The sequence below is a fragment of the Mustela putorius genome, unplaced genomic scaffold (assembly GCF_011764305.1).
Source record: "Mustela putorius furo isolate JIRA1106 unplaced genomic scaffold, ASM1176430v1.1 tig00003834_pilon_pilon_pilon, whole genome shotgun sequence".
In the NCBI taxonomy this organism is placed as follows: domain Eukaryota; kingdom Metazoa; phylum Chordata; class Mammalia; order Carnivora; family Mustelidae; genus Mustela; species Mustela putorius.
Genome location: NW_025421987.1, coordinates 125880688 through 125906041, shown reverse-complemented (window position 1 = coordinate 125906041; position 25354 = coordinate 125880688). Strand labels below are relative to the sequence as shown.

General features: G+C 40.8%; 1 protein-coding gene across 4 annotated transcripts in view; it reads left to right on the top strand.

Annotated features, from left to right (window-relative positions):
- The window catches only part of OSBPL10 (oxysterol binding protein like 10), a 318653-nt gene that overhangs the window by 147567 nt on the left and 145732 nt on the right, over positions 1-25354 (top strand). For 2 of the 4 annotated variants that reach the window (XM_045089002.1, XM_045089003.1), the window contains exon 4: positions 8635-8826. The exons of the other annotated variants lie outside the window; for them this stretch is intronic. In XM_045089002.1, coding sequence (XP_044944937.1) covers positions 8635-8826 — 192 coding nt within the window. The remainder of the gene's footprint in view (positions 1-8634; positions 8827-25354) is intronic. 4 annotated transcript variants of the gene reach the window in all.

The window sequence follows — 25354 nt, the reverse complement described above, 5'->3', positions numbered from 1 at the left end:
TTTTTAAATTAAAATGGCAATTTGACATTAAAAAGTCTTGGTTTCTTATTATTTTCAAACAACATCTATAAAGTAAAATTATTTCTTTGAGGATCTGCAATTCCAAGAGAATATAGTACACAATTATCCTGCTTTCAAAGGCCTGTTGTGCATATATTTTTATGATGATAGGTGAGTGGGTTGAAGTGTTAGATAAGTAGAAACGTAAAATGGATATCTGCTTTCCTGCTATCAAATATTTTATGTCAAACTTTGTGTGACACTCTATTTAAATAACTAGATCCTCATGTAATTGAGAAAGGCCACCTGGAGAGGCTGAGCCTTGAATCAGGCTTTTTTAGTTGAATTTTGAATGATGCTTGTAATGTTATCTTTTTAAGGCTGGTTTTAGATCTATAAAAAGAGAAGACTAGACTGAGTTCTTTTTTTTTTTTCCTTTTCTAAAATTCTATAGTTTTACAGCATGAGAAGAGATGGGCTTGGTTGGTAGAGAGAATCTTCATGTTTTCAGAAGAAAGCATCCAAAAGGAGTCTTGGTTCTTGAGTGGCAAGTTCCCAAACACATTATGTAGAGAGTAGTTGAAAGGAGGCAGATGTGTGGAAGGTTTTGAAGTCACGCATACCTGCTTCTGGATGGATCTGGAAGATGGCGAGAGCTGGCAGATGCAAGGGGGTGGGGAGAAGGGTGGTGAGTGCTAAGGGGCCAAGTACATGAGACCTGGAAGCTTGATCTAGATGGAGCCTGGCCAGAGCATGGTTAGGGATTCTGGAGTACTGGCTTAGCTGTTAGAGGATTTATTTGGGGGCTGAAAATGTTGAGATACAAGGCAAACTTGAAAATGTCAAGTTTTCTTTTCCTCTATTTACAGGCAATGGAAATACATGCATTTGCTTGCCCTGCATTGGCAGGTATAATCAAAGGTTCATGCAGGTATGATCAGAGAGGCAGTCTCTAGCCTGCTTCTAGAGAAAACCATTCTTTTCCCTTTGCACACTTTGGTGCATATTTGTGTGTGTGCGTTAAGAGAGGGTATTGGTGGGGGCACCTGGGTGACTCAGTGGGTTAAAGCCTCTGCCTTCAGCTCAGGTCATGATCCCAGGGTCCTGGGATCGAGCCCCGCATAAGGCTTTCTGCTTAGCAGAGAGTCTGCTTCTTCCTCTCTCTCTGTGTGCCTCTATGCCTACCTGTGATCTCTGTCTGTCAAATAAATAAACAAAATTAAAAAAAAGAGAAGGCATTGGTATCGTTAGTGGGAAATGTTTATGATATATTAAGGATTTTCAGATTAAAATGGAAGAAATTGGGCACCTGGGTGTCTCAGTCGGTCAGGCATCTGCCTTTGGCTTCAGTCATGGTCCCAGAGTCCTGGGATCGAGTCCCTCATCGGGCTCCCTGCTCAGTGGGGAGTCTGCTTCTCCCTCTACCCTTACTCCTGCTTGTAGCTCACTCTCTCTCTCAAATAAATTAATAAAATCTTAAGAAAAATAAAAAAGAAAGTGAAAGAAATTCCCTAGACTTCCTGACCTGGTAACTGAAAGTTTAAACTTTTATTTCTGCAAGAAGACAGGAATTTGGAAAAGTAGAGCAAGTGAAGTATACTTTTTTGATTCCATGGGAATCAACTTGGAAAATAACCCAGTTTTAAAACCTTTTATTTCTACTTTGGATCTGCTGTAAACTTAGGACAACAGAATATTAAAAAACAAAATCAAAAGCAAAGCAAATGCAAAGGTCCATACAGCTATTGAGGCAGGAGAGCGACGTTCTTGACTTAAGAGTCCAAGAATGAATCTCGTGGATAAAGGAAAGTGAGTAAAGCAGTAGAATTTTATTAAACAGAGATATAGAAAACGCTCTCAGAAGTGAGAGGGGTCCTGACAGGGTTGCCACTGGGGGCTTTTAGGGATGGTCTTTTATAGAAAGCAAACCTGGAAAGTTAAATCCTTTTAACATCTCTATTGATAGGCACCATTGGGTAAGGATGAGTGATAACACCTTCAATGGCTTACTTCCTTTTTTAGGGTCAGGTAATTCTTCGTTGGTCATATGTAGCTGTTATAACAAGACCCTACCTCTGACCCCTAGGGCAGGATGATCTGATTTGTTGACTTATCTCTGGTTTCTTCTTTACACCTCCACATTTTTGGGATTTTTGCCAGCAGGATCCTGGAGACCCCTACTTATCTCTTCCTACCTCCCCCCACCTATCCCTCAGTCATTATTAAGCAAAATAGTGGAATAGATTAATTTTAAAAACACTATAAATTTTTGGGATTGCCCGCTGGCTCAGACCGTGAGACTGAGACTCTTGATCTTAGGGTCATTATTAGTTCAAGACCCTGTTGGGTCTTGAAAAAAAATGACACCATTTATTTTCATTTAGATATTGACTAACAGGGAAATGAAATTCTGAATAATTTTAAGGTCCTGAATTGTACTATTTTTAAAACTGTTGCCTTTTCCTCTTTTGGCGATTGAAGTATGCTTACATTTGGAAGAAAAGGAATAAATCACAATTTTTTCGTTTAGCTTTCACATATTTAGAAAAATGGTACCTTGATTTTTTTCTCTTTTGGGGGAAGAGAAAGGAATGTAATGAAAGGCTTTAGTTGGTTGAATTTGTTATTCAATAATACGCAACCGGGGTGCCTGGGTAGTGTGGTATTGGTTGAGAGTCCCACTCTTGGTTTTGGCTCAGTCCTGATCTTAAGGTAATGGGATTGAGTCGTCAGCCTGGAGTCCACTTGAGATCTCTCTCCCTCTTCCTCTGACCCTCTTCCTGCATGTGCTTTCTCTCTAAAATAAATAAATTAACTAAAACAAAACAACGTGGCTCAGTCTGTTAAGCATCTGCCTTTGGCTCAGGTCATGATCCCAGGGTCCTGGGATGGAGCCCTGTATCACACTCCCAGCTCAGTGGGGATCCTGCTTCTCCCTCTCCCTCTCTCCATGTTTGTGCCCCCTCTGTCTCTCTCTCATAAATAAATAAAATCTTTAAAAAAAAAAATGCAACCATACTAGTTTGGTTGTTCATCTCCCTTGGGCTATTTATTCTGAAATATGGTGTCTTTTTCCCCTTCACTATGACAGAATTCAAGGAAGTAAGGATAATGGGTTCCAAATTAAATGTCATTTGAATGCTATTCCAATTAATTGACTTTCAGTTCTTTTCCATTAGAAAAATTATCTATACAAGGGGTTAGATAATTTCAGTTCTTTTCCATTAGAAAAATTATCTATACAAGGGGTTAGATAATTTTTCTAATGGAAAAGAACTGAAAGTCAATTAATTGGAAAATATTTATATAAGATTTTATAATTAATTAACATTAAATATTTAATTAATATTAAATATTTTATAATTAATTATAAAATATTTATATAAGATATTTTCCCCCTTATACATTTTCAGCTTTTAAATTTCAGTTTTGGCAAGCCTAATTATAAAGTTCTAATATATGTTTTTAGAGGTTTTTAGGAACAGCAGGTGGTCTTTATAACTTGAGGTTCTGTTTCATTCCAAAATATTAGTGGGAACTTGCCTATTACTTATTTAAGCTAATTCTTTACTTTTAGTATGCATGTAGCAGTGGCCTTATCCACAGGCGCTTTAATCTAGCAGACGTATTTTATCTAGTATTAAATATCTAGACGTATTTAATCTAGTAGATGTAATCTAATAGATGTATATTTTAAAATGTGAAATCATATTTTAAAGGTACTTTTTCTCTGAAGCAAATTTTTTTTTTAGTAATTAAGATGATTACTCTTTATTTTTATTTTAAATTTATTATTATAATTTTTTTAAGTTAAGGAAGTGGTAAAACTGTCTGCTTAAGTCAGTGTTGATTGAAAAAAAGTCCTTAAGTCCGTGTATATGACTCTGGGACCACTTAACAATCTTCCATCTGTGTTGGTGCCTCAAGGCCTACTTTTAATTTACAAATGATAGTGATGACACTTCATGCTAAGTACGAGGCCTGTGTCCTACTTACATCTTCATTCTCCAACAACCAGTGAGGTAGGTAATAGTGAAATTTTAGAAGTGAAATTAAAAAAAAAAAAAAAAAGAATTCCAGAGTGAGAGCCCCTGCCCCTTACCAGCCCACCCTGCTCATGAACACTGGAGCTCAGATCTGAACCCAGGCCATTGACTCTTTTCCTTCCACAGTTTTTGTCCTGTGTGTCAGTTTTATTTTATTTTATTTAATTAACATATAAAGTATTATTTGTTTCAGGGGTGCAGGTCTGTGCTTCCATCAGTTTTACACAATTCACAGCACTCATCATAGCACATACCCTCCCCAATGTCCATAACCCAGCCACCCCACTCCTCCCACCCCTCTCCCCTCCAGCAACCCTCAGTTTGTTTCCTGAAATTAAATGTCTCTTATGGTTTGTCTCCCTCTTTGGTTTCATCTTGTTTCATTTTTCCCTCTCTTCCCCTATGATCCTCTGTCTTGTTTCTCAAATTCCTCATATCAGTGAGATCATATGATACTTATCTTTCTCTGATTGACTTATTCGCTTAGCATAATACCCTCTAGTTCCATCCACATCATTGCAGATGGCAAGATTTCATTTCTTTTGATGGCTGCATAGTATTCCATTGTGTGTATATACCACATCTTCTTTATTCATTCATCTGTTGATGAACATCTAGGTTCTTTCTGTAGTTTGGCTATTGTGGACATTGCTGCTATAAATGTTTGGGTGCATGTGCCCCTTCGGATCACTACTTTTGTTATCTTTGGGGTAAATACCCAATAGTGTGATTGCTGGGTTGTAGGGTAGCTCTATTTTCAGCTTTATGAGGAACCTCCATGCTGTTTTCCAGAATGGTTGCACCAGCTTGCATTCCCACCAACAGTGTAGGAGGGTTCCCCTTTCTCCACATCCTCGCCAGCATCTGTCATTTCCTGACTTGTTAATTTTAGCCATTCTGACTGTTGTGAGGAGGTGTCTCATTGTGATTTTAATTTTATTTCCCTGATCAGGCCATTGACTCTTAACCACTTCCCTCCCACAGCCTCTGGATAGCCCTTTGATTCTGCTGTAAGCTTCCTAGACTGGACCCTATCTTTTAGCTCCCTGCTTGATTTCCCTTACTGGACATATTCCTTCAGGTGCTTTCTCCCTCTTTTCAGTTGTGCTTTCCTTCATGCTCGTTTACGCATACATGTCTTCCTTGTACACTTGGGAAATTGCATGGATCTGAGGAAGTAAGTAGGAAAAACCAAGAGGTTGTAAATCCCAAGAAACCCCACTGCGTGTCAAATGTCTGGGATGGGTCTGAGCCTCAGTACTTTGTCCCACCAGGGGCCACAGTTTCTCTTCTTCGGCTTCACCCCATCTGTCAGGCAGGCGCTGTTTGGGAGAGGGGACACAAGGGCTGATTCTCTGAAGTAAAGGGTACATCTTATTCCCAGAAAGAAAGTTACCCTTGATTCCAAATTTTTCACAGATGGTGCACTTGGTTTTTCTAGTCGCTCTCCCTGAAGTAAGTAAGTGGAGTAAAAACCTGCCCTGTTGTTCCTGATAATGTTTTGTTGTAAAATAGTAGCGGGGATGAGTGTATGACAGCGCAACACCATCTAAAAACACAGCCTGGAGTTTTCCCCAGGCTGCCTGTGGAAAGAGAGCCTTCTCCTTCCTAGCGATTGTAGTTTGTGGGCTGGTCTTGTTTTGTTTCTCCGGGAGCCTGATGACCTATGCAGTGTACCAAGAGTGAGGCTTTTTTTGTTCCTATTTACCCTGAGAGGAGGCACTGGTGTGAATTAAACCGTTGAGAGTACCACAGTTAATGGGAAATTAAAGGTTTTTTCAACTCAGATTTACTGCTTGTGAATTCAAGTGACAGCCATTAAGTAATGATCATGAAGTTAGACATTCGCAGTGGAATAATTTGGCTCCTGGGTGAGTTTTCTTGATTTATTACCATTTACAGTGACAGTGCTCCAGGCAAAGGCGTCTCTCTGCCATAGTTGTCATCTTCTCTGACTTCAAATGGGTCCTCATTCTCATCATCTAGAACTGTTTTCTCCCCCTGCAGTCTTGCAATGCAGTGGCTGACCATAAAGACTCTCCAGTAAGTATTTAATTATATTTCAGACTCCCATCACCACTTTGATCCAGTTTAAAAAAAAAAAAAAAAAAAAGGAGGAGTTTGCTCCCTGCTTATGATTTTGAACTAAGTGACTTCTTAACATTTAAAAAATCAATATGGCCTTTATTGATCAAGTTTAAGTGATAGAAGGAAAGAAACTTTGGCCATGCAGTTTCCTACTGTGCTAAATGTGCTAAATGTTTTATGTGCACGATCTAATTTAATCTTCATGATGGCTTTTAAGGTTCAATATTATTTTTCCTTTTTTAAAGATTAGGTAATTGATGCTTAATAAGAAAGCTTAAATAACTCGACTGAAGTCAACACAGCTAGAGCCTGGTACAGCTGGGGAGGGAACCTCAGCTGTATATCTCAAAAGCCCAGTGAAAAAGCTGCCCTTTCTTGGGTTGGCAATAAGCCTCCCAAACAATCAAAATGTTTTTCAGTAGACTCTTAATGCTTAGGGAAATTCATGGTCATTAAAGGATTAAAGAAATAGCTTTTTTCATCTTCCACACTCCAAGTGAAAACATTAAAGCAGAAAGTAGATGCCTGTTGTATTTCATTGTGATCAAGGTATATGCAATTCTTAGACGAAAAATTCTCCAAGTGCCTGTATATAAAGTTATTTAAAAGCAACACACTGCATTCCAGCTTTGTCTTCCTATTACTTATATCCAAGTTCAATCCAGAGAACTTTTACAAGCTCCTCTGATGTTGCAGGGCGATACAAAGTTCTGACTTCTGTGCTACCTCCCACCCCACTCCCAACTCCAGTGGCAGCTTGAAAATTACAGATCATTAACATTTAACAGCTTTTAGATCTGTTGACTGTTACCTTGGGCCTGAGGCTAAGTCTGCTTTGAAGGTGCCGACTTGTCTGGGTTGATTTGTACTCTGCTGCCTGTCCCGGTATCCTCCCCCAGTCCTGCTGAGGCTTCAGGTCATACACTCTCTGTGATGAGGTCAGCTCAAGCTCTTCCTCCTCCTTTGGCATTTTCTGGCCGTGTTGCCAAATTAACACCTTGCTCTGCACTTCCTTACTCTGTGTGTGTGTGTGTGTGTGTGTGTTTCTGTGTGTTTCTGTGTGTATCTTCTATCCCCAGCAATACTGTAAGCATCTGTGATAGAAGACTGTCTTGTACATCTTCTGTTTCTCCTGGAGACCACCCAGTAGATATTCTCAAGGGCACACAGCAGGTGTTCAGTAAATACGTGAACCCTGAAATTCAGAAGCTGGCCTGAGTTAACATAGCCTGTAACTGTCTTCTCTCAAGCTGGAGGGAAGGATAGGAACATTCAGAATGTAAATTGTATGTAGAATTGAACACATTTTGGATAAGTAATATGTTCACGTGGTTCAAACTGAAGGAACATAAAAAACCATTGGGGGGAAAAAGTCTCTCTTCCTGTCCCTCTTTCATTCTCTGCTTCTCTACAAATAAGTAGCCACTTTTTTAGTTCTGTGGGTCTTCTTCTGGGGGATTTTTCTGTTTTAAACAAGTACCTGGGTGGTTCAGTCGGTTAGCCATCTGCCTTCATGATCTCAAGGTCCTGGGATCAAGCCCCACATTGGGCACCCTGCTCAGTAGAGAGTCTGCTTCTCCCTCTCCTTCTGTCACTCTTCCCTGCTGGTGCTCTTTCTCTCTCTCTCTTGCAAATAAATAAATTTAAAAATCTTCAAAAAAGAAGTAATTTTAAGTGAATAACAATAAAAAGACTCATTTTTCATATTTTGATGCAGAACTTTGCCTACTAGGTGACAGTTCTGGACCTTGCTTTTTTCACTTCTCCAGTGCAGAGATTTTTTTTCCAGACCAACTTCTTGAGCCCTTCATCTCCAAAAATTGAAATGCCATCTTTATTCTACACTGAATGGTTACTGGGGTTATATATTCTTCTAAGATGAAATAAGAACACCACACTACAAATGGGGATTAATTGGTGGTTAATTTAGGACTTCCAGTCACGCAGCAGACATTTAGTAAGAACCTAATAGATTAGGCAGTCCTGATGGGCCTGGTCTTGGGGATACAAAGATGAGTTTGGAAAAATCTCTTAAGAAGGTAGCTGTACAATGGATATAATCTCCCCGCAGGGGAACAGGAGCAGCAGGGAGGCTGTGGCAGACAGGGAGGGGATGCCCACATCAGGAAATGGACCTGAATCTTAAGGTTCCGCTGCTGTTTGCCAGCGTGAGAGTAAGAACATTCTAGAAAGAGGAGCTAATTTGTGCACAGGCACAGATCCGTATGAGTCTGTGGCCTTTGGAGGGACTCAGTTGCCTCTCATGCCCAGTAGAGTAGGGGAAGGGACACGGTCGCAGACGAGGTCAGAAGCATAGTTAATGGTGGTTGTGCCTGGGGGACCTGGACACGTTGTGTTGCTATACCTCCCCCATTCCTCCATCCCTCTAAGCAGATGAAGGGGAAAGATGAAGAGAAGAGGTCCCAGATAAATGGAAGCCAACCCCTAGCTGTGTTCTGCAGGTCAGTTGCTGAGTTTTGACACCTGTTGCTTATTCTAGACGACTCCAAGTTCCCGAAGCCGCAGTCTCACTTTGCTCCCCCATGGAACGCCCAATCCTGCGTCTCCCTGTAGCCAGAGACACCTCGGCGCGGGGGCCCCCGGTGTTGTCACAATCACGCATCACAAGTCGCCTGCAGCTGCCCGAAGAGCCAAGAGTCAGTATCCCGGCCAGCTTCACGAAGTCAGAGAGGTAGGCTTTGCTCTCCTACTAGGTTGAGTGGTCCCTGGGCGCTGAGGGCTGCTATTGCTGGGCTGCCAACTTCCCTTCCCTCTTATCATCTTGATTATGAAGAGATGACCCCCAGCCTGCCTCCCAGCCACACAGCCATGACGGTCTTGCCTCCTGCTTATAGAGAAAATCTTTTTGTTTCTGTGTGAGGTGAGGTGAAGTGAGGCGTTCAGGAAACCTGTGAGAGCTTAGAAAGCAGGGAAAGCCAGCCCACAGACACAGGGGTACAAGATGAAGTCAAGTCAAAGTCTCCATGCTCATGGTGGAGCCTAGACAGTACATGGTCAAGGGTGGCTGGGAAATAACTGAGGTTCTGAAACTCAGGATGTGTGAGACCTTTTTTCGGCCTTGCCTCACTCACGAGGTGCCTCCCTTGGTCTCCCTATCACAGACCACTCTCAGCAGAGTGCTGGGTCGTGAAGGAGCACTGTCCTTCGAGTCGGAAGACTTATTTGGAAGAGAGTCTTGCAAAGCTTTGAACCTGAGTTTCTGCCTCTGTAGGATGGAAAGAACCCAGGCCTTCCCCTCCTCTCAAGGGAGATTTGAGGCTCATTGTGATTGTGCACTTGAAAGCCGTTCAGCTGTGAGTGCTTTATGAACCTATGGAGGACTATGCTTTGTTTTTATTTTTGACCCACTGGGGAGTCATCAGTTTGGGGAATCCCACTTTCTTAGTGTTCATGTCATGATTTGTCACTGCCCCCGGGAATGGACTATATGAAATAAATGACCATGGTCCTGGGTGCCTGACATGTGTGGGGACTTGGTCTTGGGTGCCTGACATGTGCGGCTGGCCTATGGGCAGACCAGCGGGATTCAGCGGGGCGCTGGCTCGTGGTAAGGTGCAGGGTGGGCCTCCTAGCATAGGGTCTGATTGCTCAGTACGTCACGCGTTTTCTTTTCTAAATGTCACAAGCTAAGTAGTGCTGGGTCTGCCCGCTGTCTTGGTCTGACTCTGGCCCAGGACAGAAAATCTGACCTCTTCTGAGCCAAATCCGTAGATGCCTATGAAAGACTTATTTTTCCCGATGGATTTACACATGCCTGTACTCTGTCTTGCGTAATAAAGAGAAGATACAGAGTCAAATACTGCCGTTGACATAGTCACCCTGTTTTTTTTTTTTTTTTTTTTTAATGATGTTTCATTCTGAGCTTTACTTTGACACACTGGATGATATGAGGAAAGGTTGTGCACTTGTATTTTTCAGTTTTCATAGCATCTTAAGAAAAACTGTATTAGAGAAACCCTTCATACCCAAAGCAGAACAGAAGAGTGGCACCCTTCACTCAGCACCAGCAGTTCCAACTTTCTGTTGTTCTCGTTCATGTTTCCCCTCTACCACCTTTTTTTTTTTCTTGTGCTGAAGTATTTCAAGGAAATCATAAATATTATATCATTTTTATCATTGCCAGTAAATGCTTTAATATTTATCCAACAAATAAGGACTTAAAAAAAAAAAAAAACCACCAACAACTTGACCACAACACCACCATAGTCGCTTTTATGTAAACCTCACTGTGGGTATTTTTGCGAGTATGTTAGAGATGAGAACCTTAAAAAAAAAAAAAAAGAAAAGAAAATAGAAAAGAGGCAGGTTGAAAGTTCATGGTATTGTGCTAATTCTTTTATGATGACTGTCTGATAGACTTACTCTTACAAGTGATGCTAGGAAGCCTGGAGTATGTGGGGGAAAAAGTGGGGGTGTTTGCATGGAATGAGCTGTGGCCTGAATAAATGTTGAGGAACTTGGCTTGATTTTTAGTAGCACATGATGCAGTTTAGTGCTCCAATCTTTTCTTTCTCCATTATTAGGAAGTTGTTTTTAAAAGAATAAAAGTATGTTCTTGAAGCATAGGCATGTAAAAATAATTATGTAGAGTATATAATGCAAGTACATATTGCACAAGAAGTCAAAAGAAGAAAATCAGAATTACCCATAGTCCTATCTCCTTTCAGATAACCATTATTTAAGCTTTCAATGAATTTACTTTTGGGTTATTTTTTCTGTATGTTTCATGTGTAGATAAGTAAAACTTACATAGTATGATTTACAGTTCATCAACAGTGACATGTATACTCCTTTTTTCTTTATCCTATTGTTTTCTCTCCATTTTCCACCCCTGAGGGGCAATTATTGAAATTTCCCGTGAAGTTTCGTTATATGAGAAATAGGTAAGATGCCTCCATAGTTATATAGTGATTTGATTTTTGTATTCCTGGGTAATCATTTATTTCTTCAGGCTGTTACTTTTGTCTGCTGATAATCTTTCTTGCTGAAATCTAATTTTAAGTGAGCTTGTTGAGACGTATATATCAACATTGGCAGTTGAGAGAGTTGTGGGGTGCTGAACACCTCTGAGGTTAAAGAGTTAAAAGTTCTGATTTTCCGATATCCTGTCCAGCTTCCCTCCTGGTTAGAGAATGGTAGCTGTTTGATGACATCTCTGTCATTTTATGGTGTGGACAGATCCACCTTGGGAACAATCAGAGACAATTTCACTCATACCAGGAAGTTCTGCAGTTTTAAAAGTATATTAATTTCAGAGTATAAAGGCCTTGGCTTTGGATTCCACTGTATTTCTTTATAAAGTAACTAGAGGAAAATGGAATAGCATTTTTAACCCAGCTGTATAGGGAAGATAAACAGGACCACTGGAGCAATGAAGAAAATTGTCATACAGGAGACAGATGTGCCTGAGTATTTGAAGAGGAAAAAGAAAAAAAAAAAAGAAAAATAGCCTGGCCAGAGGCAATAGAATAAATATTAAATGAAATTCCATAGCATGGGACAGTTTGAAAGACTAAATGGTTATCATCCAAAATATAAAGAATTGAGATCTCAAAGGTCACTACCCAAAATCCTCACTAGAAGTGGTCAGGAGAGATGAATATAGGGAATTTGAAACACAGGCATATCCCTGTTAGCAATTTAAGAAATGAAAATTAGGGCTACTTTGCCTATTAAATTATCAGAACTAATTATGGCCCATTATTATAGGTTTTGGTGTTAGGAAATACTGGTAGTGTTGCATATTGTCCTTTTGCTACAGCCTGAAGATCTGTAATAATTAAACACAAAACAAAGCTGTTCATGGCCATTGACCCATAAATTCCCCACTGAGAACCATATTCTGAGGAACTAGTCAATGGAATTGGGGTGGAAGGAAGAAGTTAATTTGGGTGAAGTTATTCCTAATAATAAAGTAATAGGTCCAACACACAACGTCATGGAAATGACAAAACAAACAATAATTCACATCAGATACTGAATTACCGGGTAGAAACTTAAGATAAAAGTCATGTGTAAGAGGGGCGCCTGGCTGGCTCAGTTGGTAGAGCATATAACTCTTGATCTCATGAATCATGAGTTCAAGCCCCACGTTGGGTGTGGAGCCTACTCAAAACAAAAAAACAAAAAAAGAAAAAAGAGAAAGAAGCAGTTTTGTGTAAGCATTATGACTACATGGACTTGTGTAGGAAGTAAGAAATTCAGGATACAGAATAATAGGTGCACATTGGACCCTATGTCGCTCTTAATAAAGTCCAGAAATTGTTTAGAACTGGTGGTTCTGGAATTTTGGATTTTACTTGCAAACTAAAATGTACAAGTAGAATTTTGGGAGGAATATGATGCTGCAACTATTAAATTTTGACCAGCAAGGGCGTTTTTAAAGCATAGTGACAGTCTGTGGCTACTACCATCTCGGAAAAGCACGTTGAACGCTCCTTCCCCTGCCATCTCCAAGGTGTGTAGTCTCTAAATAGCCATTCAATGCACTGAATAAATTTAGTTTTATGAAAACCATACTGAATTTCACCCATTACTAATATTTTATCTTGAACTGGAAGAGTATTACTCATCATGGATTGATTCTAACCTATGAATCTGTGTTTTTTAAACCATTGATCACCACTGGCTTTTTTTTTTTTTTTTTCATCCAATCACCCTCTTACTCCTTGCTGTCCATTGAATAAAGGTTGTACTCTTGAGCACGGCAAACAAGGCCTTCCCTAGTCTGTCCATCTCTGTGTCCTGCTCTCAGCATGCTTGCTCATCCCCACCATGTACTTACGGTCTCCCTCTGTTGGGAGGTGTGTTGGCCTAGGAGAGCTTTCTGCCGTGAATGAAATACTCTGTACCTTGCGTTCTTGTCTAGGGCAACCACCACTTACATGCGGCTAATGAGCTCTTGAAATGTGCTAGTCTGAACTGAGATGCACTGTGAATGTAAAAAGGCACACTAGATTTCCAAGTAGTGCCAGAAAGGGTAAAAAGTTTCATTAATACTGTTTTAATACTCCTTGCTTATAAAAATGGAAATATTTTCTAGGTTCAGTGAAATTGAAGATATTAAAATACATTTTACCTTGTCCTTTTTTTTTTTTTTTAACTCTTTTAAATGGGCCTACCGGAAAATTTAAAATTATGTGCCTCCCGTTTGTGGCTTGCGTTGTATTTCTTAGATAGTTCTGCCTCTGTTGTGGGCTTGCTCACTCTGCTCTCCTCTATCTATCTGACAGATGCTGAGTGCCTACTACGTGCCAGACTGGATTTTTTGTTTCTTTGAGAAAGAGAGCATGTGTGCATGAGCACAAGCTGTGAGTGGGGAGGGATGGAGGGACAAGCAGACTCCCCGCTGACTGTGGATCCCAACAGTGGGGCTTGATCCCAGGACCTGGAGATCACAACCTGAGCCAAAGTCAGACACTTAACCGTCTGAGCCACTAGGCGCCCAGACTGGATTTTTATGCTAAAAGCCATCTCCTATTCATCTTTGCCTCTTCTAGCTCTGGCACAACTGCTGGGCATGTTGGTTGGACAAACCGACTTGAGGACCATTTTCTAGCAGGTAGAATGGTTTAGAAACAGATGTGGAGGTCTTCTTGGATTGCTTGGTACCCATGCACAGTGGATAGTGACCAGACGGTCGAGGGCTGAATCAGGTAGCCACAGGGTTTCTTCTGACAGTGAGAGCACTGAGTGGGGTCTCCCTCTGTTGGGAGGTGTGTTGGCCTAGGAGAGCTTTCTGCCGTGAATGAAATACTGGGTGGGTATTCCTGTCTGGGTGGCTAAGGGGAAAGTGACGATGGTGTGAGCCTCTGAATGTGCCACTGGAATTGTTTTATAAATAGGTTCTACATATTTTTAAAAATCAATTTGAGCCCTCAGCTGCCTAAGTATATGATGACTGAAATTATGGCACTTCCTTACATTAACTTTAGTGACATGATAATGGGTTTTCACATGGCTTATGTTTATTTAAATGGGCACAAGTTCCACTGGTACAAGTACAATGTGATTTTTATAAAATTCTTGTTTGCTCAGTGCTTGTTTTCTTTTTTAAAGATTTTGTTTATTTGACAGACAGAGATCACAAGCAGGCAGAGAGGCAGGCAGAGAGCAAGGAGGAAGCAGGCTCCCCACTGAGCAGAGTGCCCAATGCGGGTTTACGATCCCAGGACCCTGGAATCATGACCCGAGCTGAAGGCAAAGGCTTTAACCCACTGAGCCATCCAGGTGCCCCTGCTAGGTGCTTTCTGAAAAAATACAACCCTAGTACATGTTCTTACTACGGCATGTGTTATATACATAGACATAGGCATATACCCATGAATTGAGCAGAAGAGTATAAAGTAGGGAAGTCAAGATGTTTCTTCTTTTCCTAAGTCATTACTGTTTCCTGAAAGTGAGCACTAAAGAAATGATTGGTGTGTCTGCAAACATGAGAACCTGTATATGTTTTTATGTACATGTATGGATTTGTGTGTATGTGTGGGATGATGTGTGGTGTGTATGGGTTTTATTTTAACTATTTTCTTCCTTGGATTAGAGTTGAAAATTCTCTAAAGAACGTACCTACTAATGAACTTCTCTTAATCCAAATATGGTCAGAGGCTTGGACATACCAAATATTTGAGAAACAGAATAAACTTGGTAGAGCTCAGGTTCTTGTGCCTTTGACGAAACAATGTTTTCATTTGTGACATTTGAGAGATAAAAAAAAAACAAAACCAAACCCAAAAACCAGTTAATTCCACTAGGAGACCCTGTCTGGATTCTGTAGCTTGATGATGGAAAAGGTCATTCATGCTGTTGAATTGTAATGGGGGTGTGTGAGGCATAAATTAAGTTCTAATTAAGCTTTCAGTGGTAATTTATTGACATGTAGGAATTATCTTTCCCTTACACTACTGTTAGCTTGCTTCTAGGCACATACCCTTTTGAAGAGAGAGCTGTGTGTATTGCATTGGTTTACGCTGGGTAGGTAAACTGTATCAAGGCTGTGTCATTTAATATAGTTTTAAATAAACCTCCTGGAGTATAATATATTGCAGATGTGTTTATGCAGTTCCTGCTGTGTGAATATATGTTTCTCCATGTAATTGCATATTTATTTAATACACATACAAGGGAAGACCCTTTAATGAAAGCGCCATCTTTGTAAATGATACCGGCCCAGTGTTCTCTCCCTTCAGGGTGGTTTGGGTTGATGCTGGTGCAGGTGGATGTCATGAATACCTGGATAGAAACCTTGATTCATGTATAGCCTTTGCTATCTAAGCAGCAACTGTCAAAGATCTCCCTAACGAATTTTATTAGCTGATCAATTTCGAGGTAGCAGTCAGTGTTGGCAGCATTGAACGTGAGCAATCCCATCACTGGGGAAACTGCATTTAGGGGATAAAGTGCATTTATCCTTTGTGTGAGCAGAACAATTATTTGGAGAAAGAAAAGTCCTGAATTAATTCTTCTGTGCACTTTTTTGGATAAATGATGACAAGTAACCTGGGCGTGCATTTTTAGTAGCAATTTGCCATGTTTCAAGATAAGTCTTCTCCAGACTTTAGTTTTCAAAAATCGTAGTGTGGAGTTAATTGATAGTCGTTGTTTCCCAATGTTTTAAAAGCAGTAGAGTGTCATTTGAATAGAAATCCTATAGATCCTTACCATGTAAGAACAATGCTTTATGAGTACAGATTTACTTTGTAAGGTAAGCTGGGCATTGATGATGATGAAACAAGTTGACTTGGAATAGGGGGAGGATTTACGACTACTGGGGCAACCTTTCATCAGGCTCTGTGTCTCTGCCATTTGAAACAAACGTTTGGGTGGTCCACGAAATACCTTGGAGGTCCTCTGTTCAGAGTCACCAGATTTTGGCGGTAATAGCATTTCAGGTGAACAGTAACACAAGCAAAATGATGAGATAGTGTCCCCAGTCAACCTTCAACTTGTCTCCCAATCTGCTGCTCTGGAAGAAGAATGGTCTGGTGTCTCAGCTGGCTCAGGTCTGGATACTCGCTGGAGTATCCAGCAAGTCAGTGGATACTCGCTGGAGTATCAGTGAGGGGGGAGGCTGAACGCAGACTTAACCACAGAAGACCTAACTGCCTGGTCTCCCAGAAAGTTAGGAGCATTCCTCGCCGTGAGTGTTTGCTTTGTTGAAAGCTAAATTCGGCCTAGCTGGTTGTAATGCCAATTCCACTTTTCCTTTAGTCAATTCTCCTTTTTTTGCACATGAGCTGATTCCTTTCAATAAATCTCTTAATACGGATCTTCTACTGGTTCTGTTTCTCAGGTTGAACCCTGGCTGCTATATCTCTTTGTCTTAGGCCTCAATTCCCATCTGTAAAATAGGGTCCACCCAATGTGGGGCTCTCGCTTGAGTCTCTTGTCAGACTCTTTTATTACTTTGGTACATTTGGGGATTAGGCATTTACTTATTTATTATCTGACATTTCTTGTCCCTCCATATAGAAGTGGTGGTGGTGGTGATTGTTGTTTTTACTTAACCTCTTTATTCCTCAGCCCTTAGGACAGCACCTAGCACATAGTGGGTGCTCAATAAAAATTTGAGTAAATGAATGATTCTCCATGAAGACATTGGCAAACACTCCTCCACTGATTTGGTTAAAACCTTTTGCTGAAGAGGGAATTTCTTGCTCTGTAGCATATTTTTGGGAGACTCACAGTTCCAGAGCAGGAGCAATGGGGATTTTGGCCCATCTGTATTATGTACTTGTGGAGACCACTTTCCATTATGCCCCAGGCATGCTTGGGTAGTTCTTTTCTTAATCCTTGGTGCACTTTATGTCTACCTACATTATTAACAGATATCTTTGTTATAATTATTTTTCTTAATCTCCCCACTAATGTATGAACTCCTTCCTGAAAGACATGGATTGATTCATCAGCAATAGTGAGTTATGTGGACGTTGATATTTTGTACTTATGGGGACCTCACTCTGTGCCCAGTACCAAAGCTCTGCTCTACTTGCATTATCTTCAGGTCAACCCTGTGAAGTAGATACTATTGTTGTTGTCTCTGTTTTTACAGATGGGAAACTGAGGCAGAATGAGGGTAAGACAAAAAGAAGTGTAGCAGCCAGGGTTCAACCAGAGAAACAGAACCAGTAGGAGATCCATATTAAGATATTATTTGCAAGGAATTGGCTCGTGGGCAAGTTTGGGTCCTCTCTCGGTAGGTTCAAGATCACAGGGCAGACGGGAACCCTCAGACACTGTCTGAAGTGAGGATCTCCACATAAAATTGCTACTGCTTCACAGAGGAAATCAGGCCCACCTTGATTTATGTAGGTAGTCTTTCTTACTGAAAGTCAACAGCTTATGGGTTTTAATCACATCTGTAGAACACTTCACAGAAACAGTCAGATGAGGGTTTGATGGAAACCCTGGCTGCTATCGTCTTGCCAGTTTAATAAAGAGGGGTGAGGTTTGAGTGGTTCATGTGGGCCAGCTTCCCAAGTTTTGTGCCGTAGGACTTTGCCATCCCGGCCAAAGCTCTTCAGACCAGCAATCAGCCTTGTCCTGTATCCTGGCCATTGGAACTTGAGGTGGACTTAAGTGGGAGCTCCATAGTGAGATTCACCACGCTTTCAGGGCATGAATGGGAAGCACACAGGTGTCAAGAGGTAGAGAAATTAACTGCTGCCAATCGAGTATAAGCAGCTAAGTCACAAAATGGGGACCTCCCAGAGGTTCCTGTGAGAGCTACTATGGCGTGTTAGTCAGGATTCTCCAGAGAAGTGGAACCACTGGGGCTGGGGGTGTGTGTAGATGTATGTGTATATGGATCCTTGAGCAACATGGGTTTGAACTGCATGGGCCCACTTATATGTGGACTTTTTCAATAAACACAGTATAGTAGTAAACATTTTTATGATTTTAATAACAATTTTTCTCTAGTTTATTGTAAGAATATGGTATATAATATATAAAACATACAAAATATGTGTTAATTGCCTATTGATGAGGCCTCTGGTCAACGGTAGTTTATTAGTAAAGTTTTGGGGAGTCAAAAGTTACACGTGGATTTTCTGCTGTGTAGGGGGTCAGCACCCCTGACCCCTGTGTTATTCAAAGGTTAGCTCTATGTACACAGAGTGAGAGCAGTTTGAGGAACTAGTTCATGTGATTGTGGAGGCTGGCCAATCCAGGATCTAGAGGATACGCTGGCAGACTGGAGACAAAGGGAAGAGGCAGTGTTACAGTTCAAGTGTGTAGGCCATCTCCTAGCAGAGTGTCCTCTTGCTCGGGGTGGGGGTTAGTCTTTTTGTTCTAGTCAGGTCATCAGCTGGTTTGATGAGGCCCACTCACATTATGGAGGACGGTCTACTTTGTTCAAAGTCCACCAAAGACCCTCTAACAAAAACATCCAGAATAAAGTTTGTACAGATATCTGTGCACCATGGCTCAGCCAAGTGAACACAAAATTAATCATCATAAGCATCGTAGACTGTCACTCCCTTGTAGTCTTACTGTGTGTGTGTCTGTCCCCTGAGACCCCTGAGCCTGTTTCTGGAAAGCAAAGAGTTTGACTACCACCAGTCATCCCATGCTTGGTTATTGTGCCCACTGTGGGCCCAGTGCTGGGTCTCTGATATGGGGGATGGAATGTAGCCCTGGCTGTTGGCCAGGGATTTGAGAGTCTAGGTGGTTGGTTAAGCTAATATGAAAATTATTCGGTACTACAATAGTTAACGGTGCTAGGAATTCGCCAGAAGTAAGGCCAGTGGCAACTGGCTTTTCCTTCATATATACCTCTACCTTCTGGGCTCCAAAGCCACCAGGACCCCTGGGAGAGTCACGCTTGGATTCATCCTCTGGGTTGACTGAATATATGCCTCACAAACTTTTCCACCTGTGATTAGAATATTGAAGAACAAGATTATATGTATAGTGAGGGAAACTCTATCTCTGCGTGTCTCAGGTTCACAGAAAATTCATGGTTCAGATACTAGTGAAGATTTGCAATCAAAAGGAAGCTAATTGGCAGATTATTTTATGTCACAGTAGTTCTGTGACATTAAAGACTTCAGCCTGTTTTCACTTCATGTGGCAATTTAATACAAGAAGCCTTTCTGTAAGTGCTCTACAGCCTTGAGATAATAATACATTTTGGGTATTGAGTGAGTAGACAAAGGGGGAAGTTGGCCAGATTCTTCCTTTGGTACTCAAGCCCCCCTCAGAACTTGTGTGTTTTGTGATCTTATTCTTGGTGATTTCTGTGGAGGATGTGGTTCTTTTCTTAGAGGCTCATGGTAGTAGAAGAAGTAAGGCACTGTGGTTACTCCCTTCTCCAACCCCTGTTAGGTATGTGCGTATTTCAAAGTTGTAGGTTAATTACAGGAGTATCCTTAACTACCCACCCCCTTTAAGAGACAATTCTTCCTAGTATTTTTTTTTTAAAGATTTTATTCATTTTGGGGGGGTGGAAAGAGAGAGAGAGCAAGCATGAGCTGGGTGGGGAGGGGCACAGGGAGAGGGAGAAGCAGACTCAGGAGCCAGCGGACGTGGGGGTTGATCCAGATCTTGAGATCATGACCTAAGCCAAAGGCAAATGCTTGATGGAGCCACCCAGATGCCCTCCCACCCCCCCCCCCTTTTTTAAAAGATTTTATTTTTAAGTAATCTCTATACCCAATGTAGGGCTTGAAACTCATGAGTCTGACATCAAGAGTCATGTGCTCTTCCAACTGAGCCAGCTACCCACCTTCTCTAGCCACCTCTTTCCTGCTGCCCCCAACATGACCATGATCATTTTAGTTGCTTTGATCTGAATTTTCCCTCGGTCATTTATTTGAGGGGCCGGGGCAGGGGAATGGAATTTTTCAAGTGATGAAGTGTTCTATATCTTGATGGTGGTGGTGATTACATAGCTAGATAAATTTATCAGTTACTGAAATATACTTAAATTGGGTTTGTTTTATTGTAGAGTCTCAATAAAGTTGATTTATAAATTAGTCTCATGTTAACAAAACTAAAACATATTACTGAAATCAGATTTACTTCAATCTCTGACATCATGGTTCAGGATCTACTCCTACATAGTCTAGGTTCTCTCTATTTGTGCAGAATATAGAATTTTCCTATTTTATAGCCCCACAATTTAACTTTTTGTATATTACCTTCTTCAAAACTCATTAATTCAATTCTACCAGCTGTCGAGGGGGATTAGGTCTCTATGTGCTGATATTTGAACTACTCTTTTTAAAAATTTTTTTAATTGAGGCATAATTGACAATCATTATATTAGTTTCTTGGTACAACATAATTTGATGTTTGTATATATTGTGACATGTGACATGTTTGTATGTATTGTGACTTATTGTGACAATAAGTCTAGTTAAGAGATGACACCATACATACCTAATGGGATGTTTCTTTTTCTTGTGATGAAGACTTTTAAGGTCTACTCTTTGAACAACTTTTAAATATGCAGTACAGTATTTTTTTTTTTTAAGTTTATTTAATCTATACACGCAATTTGGGACTTGAGCCCATGGCCCTGAGATTAAGAGTCACATGCTTTTCTGCCTGAGCCAGCCAGGTGCCTGTGCAGTACAGGTTAACTGTAGTTAACCAAGCTGTATAATACGTCTCATGACTTCATTTATTTTATGACTGGAAGTTTGTACCCTTTGACCCCCTTTACTCATTTCTCCTACTCCCCACCCCCTGCCTCTGGCAGTCACTAGTCTGTTTATCTATGAGCCTGTTTTTTTGTTTTGTTTTGTTTTTTTAAAGATTCCACATATAGGTGAGATCATATAATAGTTGTCTTTCTTTGTGTGACTTATTTCATTGAGCATAATGCCCTTAGGGTCCATTCATTTTGTCACAAATGCCAAGATGTTGTTCTTTTTTATGGCTGAATATTATTCCATTATATATTTATGATATTTATCTACTCGTCAATAGACGCTTAGGTGGTTGTTGTATCTTGGCTATTGTAAATAATGTTGCAGTGAATCTGGGGATGCAGAAACCTTTTTGAGTTAGTAGTTTTGTTTTCTTTAGATAAATAGGAGTGGAATTGCTAGATCATATGGTAGTTCTATTTTTAATTCTTTGGAGAAACTTCTATGGTGTTTTCCACAGTGGCTGCACCAGCTTACCTTCTTACTAAGAGCACAAAAGGTGTCCCTTTTCTCCACATCCTCTCTAACACACTTGTCTGCTTGATAATGATTATTCTAACATGTGTCAGATGATACCTCACTGTGGTTTCTGATTTGCATTTTCCTGATGGTGAGCGAGGTTTAACATGTTTTCATGTGCCTGTTAGCTATATATATATATCTTCTTTGGAGAAATTCAGATCCTCTGCCTATTTTTTAATTGGATTTTTTAAATGATTAAGTTGTATGGGTCCTTTATATATTTTAGATATTAACCCCTAATCAGATATGTGATTTGCAGTTACTTTCTCCCATTCAGTAAGTTGCCTTTTCTTTTATTGCTGATGGTTTACTTTGCTGTCTACAAGCTTTTTAGCTTGACGTAGTCCCAGTAGTTTGTTTGCTTTTGGTATCAGATTAAAAAATCATTGTCAAGACTGATGTCTAGGAGCTTATTAGCACCTTTGTTTTTCATCTAGGAATTTTATGGGTGTCAGATCTTATGTTTAAGTCTAATACATTTTGAGTTAATTTTTCTGTATAGTTTAAGATAGTAGTCATGCTTTATTCTTTATTGTTTTGGTCCATGCTGTCCAGTTTTCCCAGCACAATTTATTCAAGGGCCTGTCCTTTCCCCAGTATATATTCTTGGCGCCTTTGTTGTAAACTAATTGAGTTTATTTCTGGGCTCAGTATTCTCTTCCACTACCTATGTGTCTGTTTTTATGCCAATACCAGACAATTTTGATTGCTAGAGCTTTGTAATGTACTTGGAAATCAGGGAACACCGTCCTTCTAAAGATCACTTTGGCTGTACAAAGTCTTTTGTGGTTCAATAGAAATTTTAGAACTATTTGGGATATTTCTGTGAAAAATGCCATTGAAATCTTGAAAGGAATTACATTGAAACTGTAGATTGTTTGGGTGGTAGGGACATCTCAACAATACTTTTTTCTTCAATCATATGCATAGAATATCTTTCCATTTATTTGTGTCTTTTTTGGCTTATCAGCGTCTTGTATTCTTTTTCTTTTTAAACACAGCCCTAGGGCCATCTATTTTGAAAAATTCATATGACATCTTCATGGAGCAGTTATGTATTATCCACTGAACATCTTAGCTGTAGGACGTGCCACTAAACAGCTCATCTATCCTGCTTCGTGTTCAACTTACCCATCCCCGTACCTAATGCAACCAAATAAACATCTCCAAGTAGATATCACATCCATCTTCTAGGAAGGGTTATTTATTTATATCACTGTTCTTTGCTTTCCAGAGCTACTCTGTTTCCAAAATCTTCCCCTCCCTACTGGAGGATCTCCTGCTACATTGTAAGATTTTTGGAGAAGGGATTATTTATTATTCTGTATTTCATCCCTCAGAGTACCTATAGTAGTGTTCTGAACTTCACAGTATCTTAAAAAACTTTCCCATGAATTAGTGTAGCAATCTATTAACCAATCTTCTCTAATGACCACTTCTTCAATAATTTACATATGATGCACTTCAATTTGAGCCGATGACTCCTGCATGGCTAGAAACATTCTTCTAGAAAGGTCATGGCATATTCTGGGCACTGAATAACCAGAACTGGTGGAATTTGGGGTCTTAGAGGAAAGGGAGTGCCTTCAGAAGAATGCCTCAGATGATGACCCCTTAGTGTCTTTCCCCCTCCTTTTCAGGGTTTGCTCTTCCAATACAAAGTCCTATAGTAGCACGCAGCCTCTTGATAGATAAGGAGCTCTGCTCCTGGGCACAGACTGTAATCTAAGAGTGCCCCTTCCTTCCTCTGTGAATAATGGGCAGGGTTAAATGTTAACATATATTATGGAAGCCCTTTGTAAATGTAAAACCAACAAAGGTAAAGCATTATGACCCAACCTGTGAGAGGTAGGGAGGCATGGGTTTGCTTGGAGATAGCAAGTAGATGGTATCTCATATAAGTTGGTTGAAGCTACCTCATGAAGGCTGTGAGACAGCTATGCCCTGGACCCAGCTGGAGGCCTGAACACTGAATAGCCCTGGAGAGCCCTAAATTCCATTTAATTTCCAGGATGTGTGATTCCAGCCCTAATCAAAACCATGCATCTCGGGGCACCTGGCTGGCTCAGTTGGTAGAGCATATGACTGTTCATCTCGAGGGTTGCAGGTTCAAGCCCCACACCGGGCATAGAGCTTACTTTAAAAAGCAAAACAAGAACACGAATCTTAGGGCCTTGCACATACCATTATTTGGGTCTTTCCAAGCCTTTTGTTTTTATTTTTTTAAAAATTTTTATTGAAGGGCGCCTGGGTGGCTCAGTGGGTTAAGCCGCTGCCTTCGGCTCAGGTCATGGTCTCAGGGTCCTGGGATCGAGTCCCGCATCGGGCTCTCTCCTCAGCGGGGAGCCTGCTTCCTCCTCCTCTCTCTCTGCCTGCCTCCCTGCCTACTTGTAATCTCTCTCTGTCAAATAAATAAATAAAATCTTAAAAAAAAAAAAGAATACTTAAAAAATTTTTTTATTGAAAAAACCATACACTTATTTATTTAATTTTGTTTTAAAAGATTTTATTTATTTATTTGATCAAGAGAGAGAGCACAAGTAGGTAGAGCAGCAGGCAGAGGGAGAGGGAGAAACAACCTCTTCCCTAAGCAAGGAGCCCGATGCAGGTCTTGATCCCAGACCTGAGCCAAAGGCAGACATATAACCGACTGAGCCACCCAGGTGCCCCATGGAAAAACGTTTATTTATTGAAGTACAATTGACATAACATTAGTTTCAGGTGTCCAGTGTAATGACTCGGTATTTGTACGTATTGCGAAATTACCACCCTAGAAGTTCATTTAACATCTATCACCATACCTAGTAACATTTATTTTTTCCTTGTGATGGGAACTTTGCAGATGCATTCTCTTACCGCCTTTCAGATAAGGATACACTTTATTAATGGTCATCACTATGCTGTACATTACAACCCTATGACTTATTCATTAACTGGGGATTTGAACCCCTACATTTTCTCTAGTTCATTTAAAAAAAATATTTATGTATTTGAGAGAGAGCATGAACAAAGCAGCATGGGGAGGGGTGGAGGCAGAGGGGGAGGGAGAGAAGCAGACTCCCTGCTGAGCATGGAGCAGAACAACCCTGAGATTGATGACCAGAATCGAAATCAAGACTCAGACACATGACCAACTGAGCCACCCAGGCGCCTCTCTGTAGTTCATTTTTAAAGTGTAACATCTTTTACTTCTACTTCTGTATTAGAGATTGAATGTCATAAATAGCCCCGAATATTTATTGTGTAACAAAACATCTCCAAACTTGACCGCTTTAAACTGTAGTTATTTAGGTTGCTGAGAAATGGGTCATTTGGTCAGGGCATGTCAGAGTGACTTGTCTCTGAGGCCTCAGGTTGGTGGGTGGGGGGTGGGGGGGGGAAGGCGGTGTGGGGCAGGAAGGTCCGGGATAGCCAGGGCCCTTCCCTGTCTTCATGGGTCTTGGGGCCTCTCCACAGGGCTCTCTAGCATGGTGCCTTCAGACTTCTGTGGTAGCTCACAACCCCAAGATCAAGTGTTTTGAAGACAGGAAGTGGAAGTTGTCTGGAAATGGGTGCTTTGTTATTCCTGCCATATTTTTGGCTCACAGAACCTGCCTGGATTTAAGGGGTAGGGATAGAGATCCTACCCCTTAATTGGAGTAGTGACAAAAAAATTGCGTCCATCTTTAATCTACCAAGTTAGCCATTTGTGTGTCTTACATATATTAGTGGAGATAAAATGGCCCCATATCCTTTACGTGGTCCTTTGCTTGCAGGATTTGGATTCTTATTGGTTTCCTAAGGCTGCCACAAAAGGTACCACACATGGCGTGACTTAACTTGAATTTATTGTCTCACAAGTCTGGAGGCTCAGAGTTTGAAAGCAGAATATATGGCAAGACTGGCTCCTTGTGGAGGCTTGCGGGGAGGATATGCTTATTCCTGCCTTTGGTGACAGCTGGTGGTCCTTGGCCTTGCTTAGCTCACAGATGCATTTCTCTAGCATCTGACTCCTTCACATGACCTTCTCCCAGTGTGTCTGTG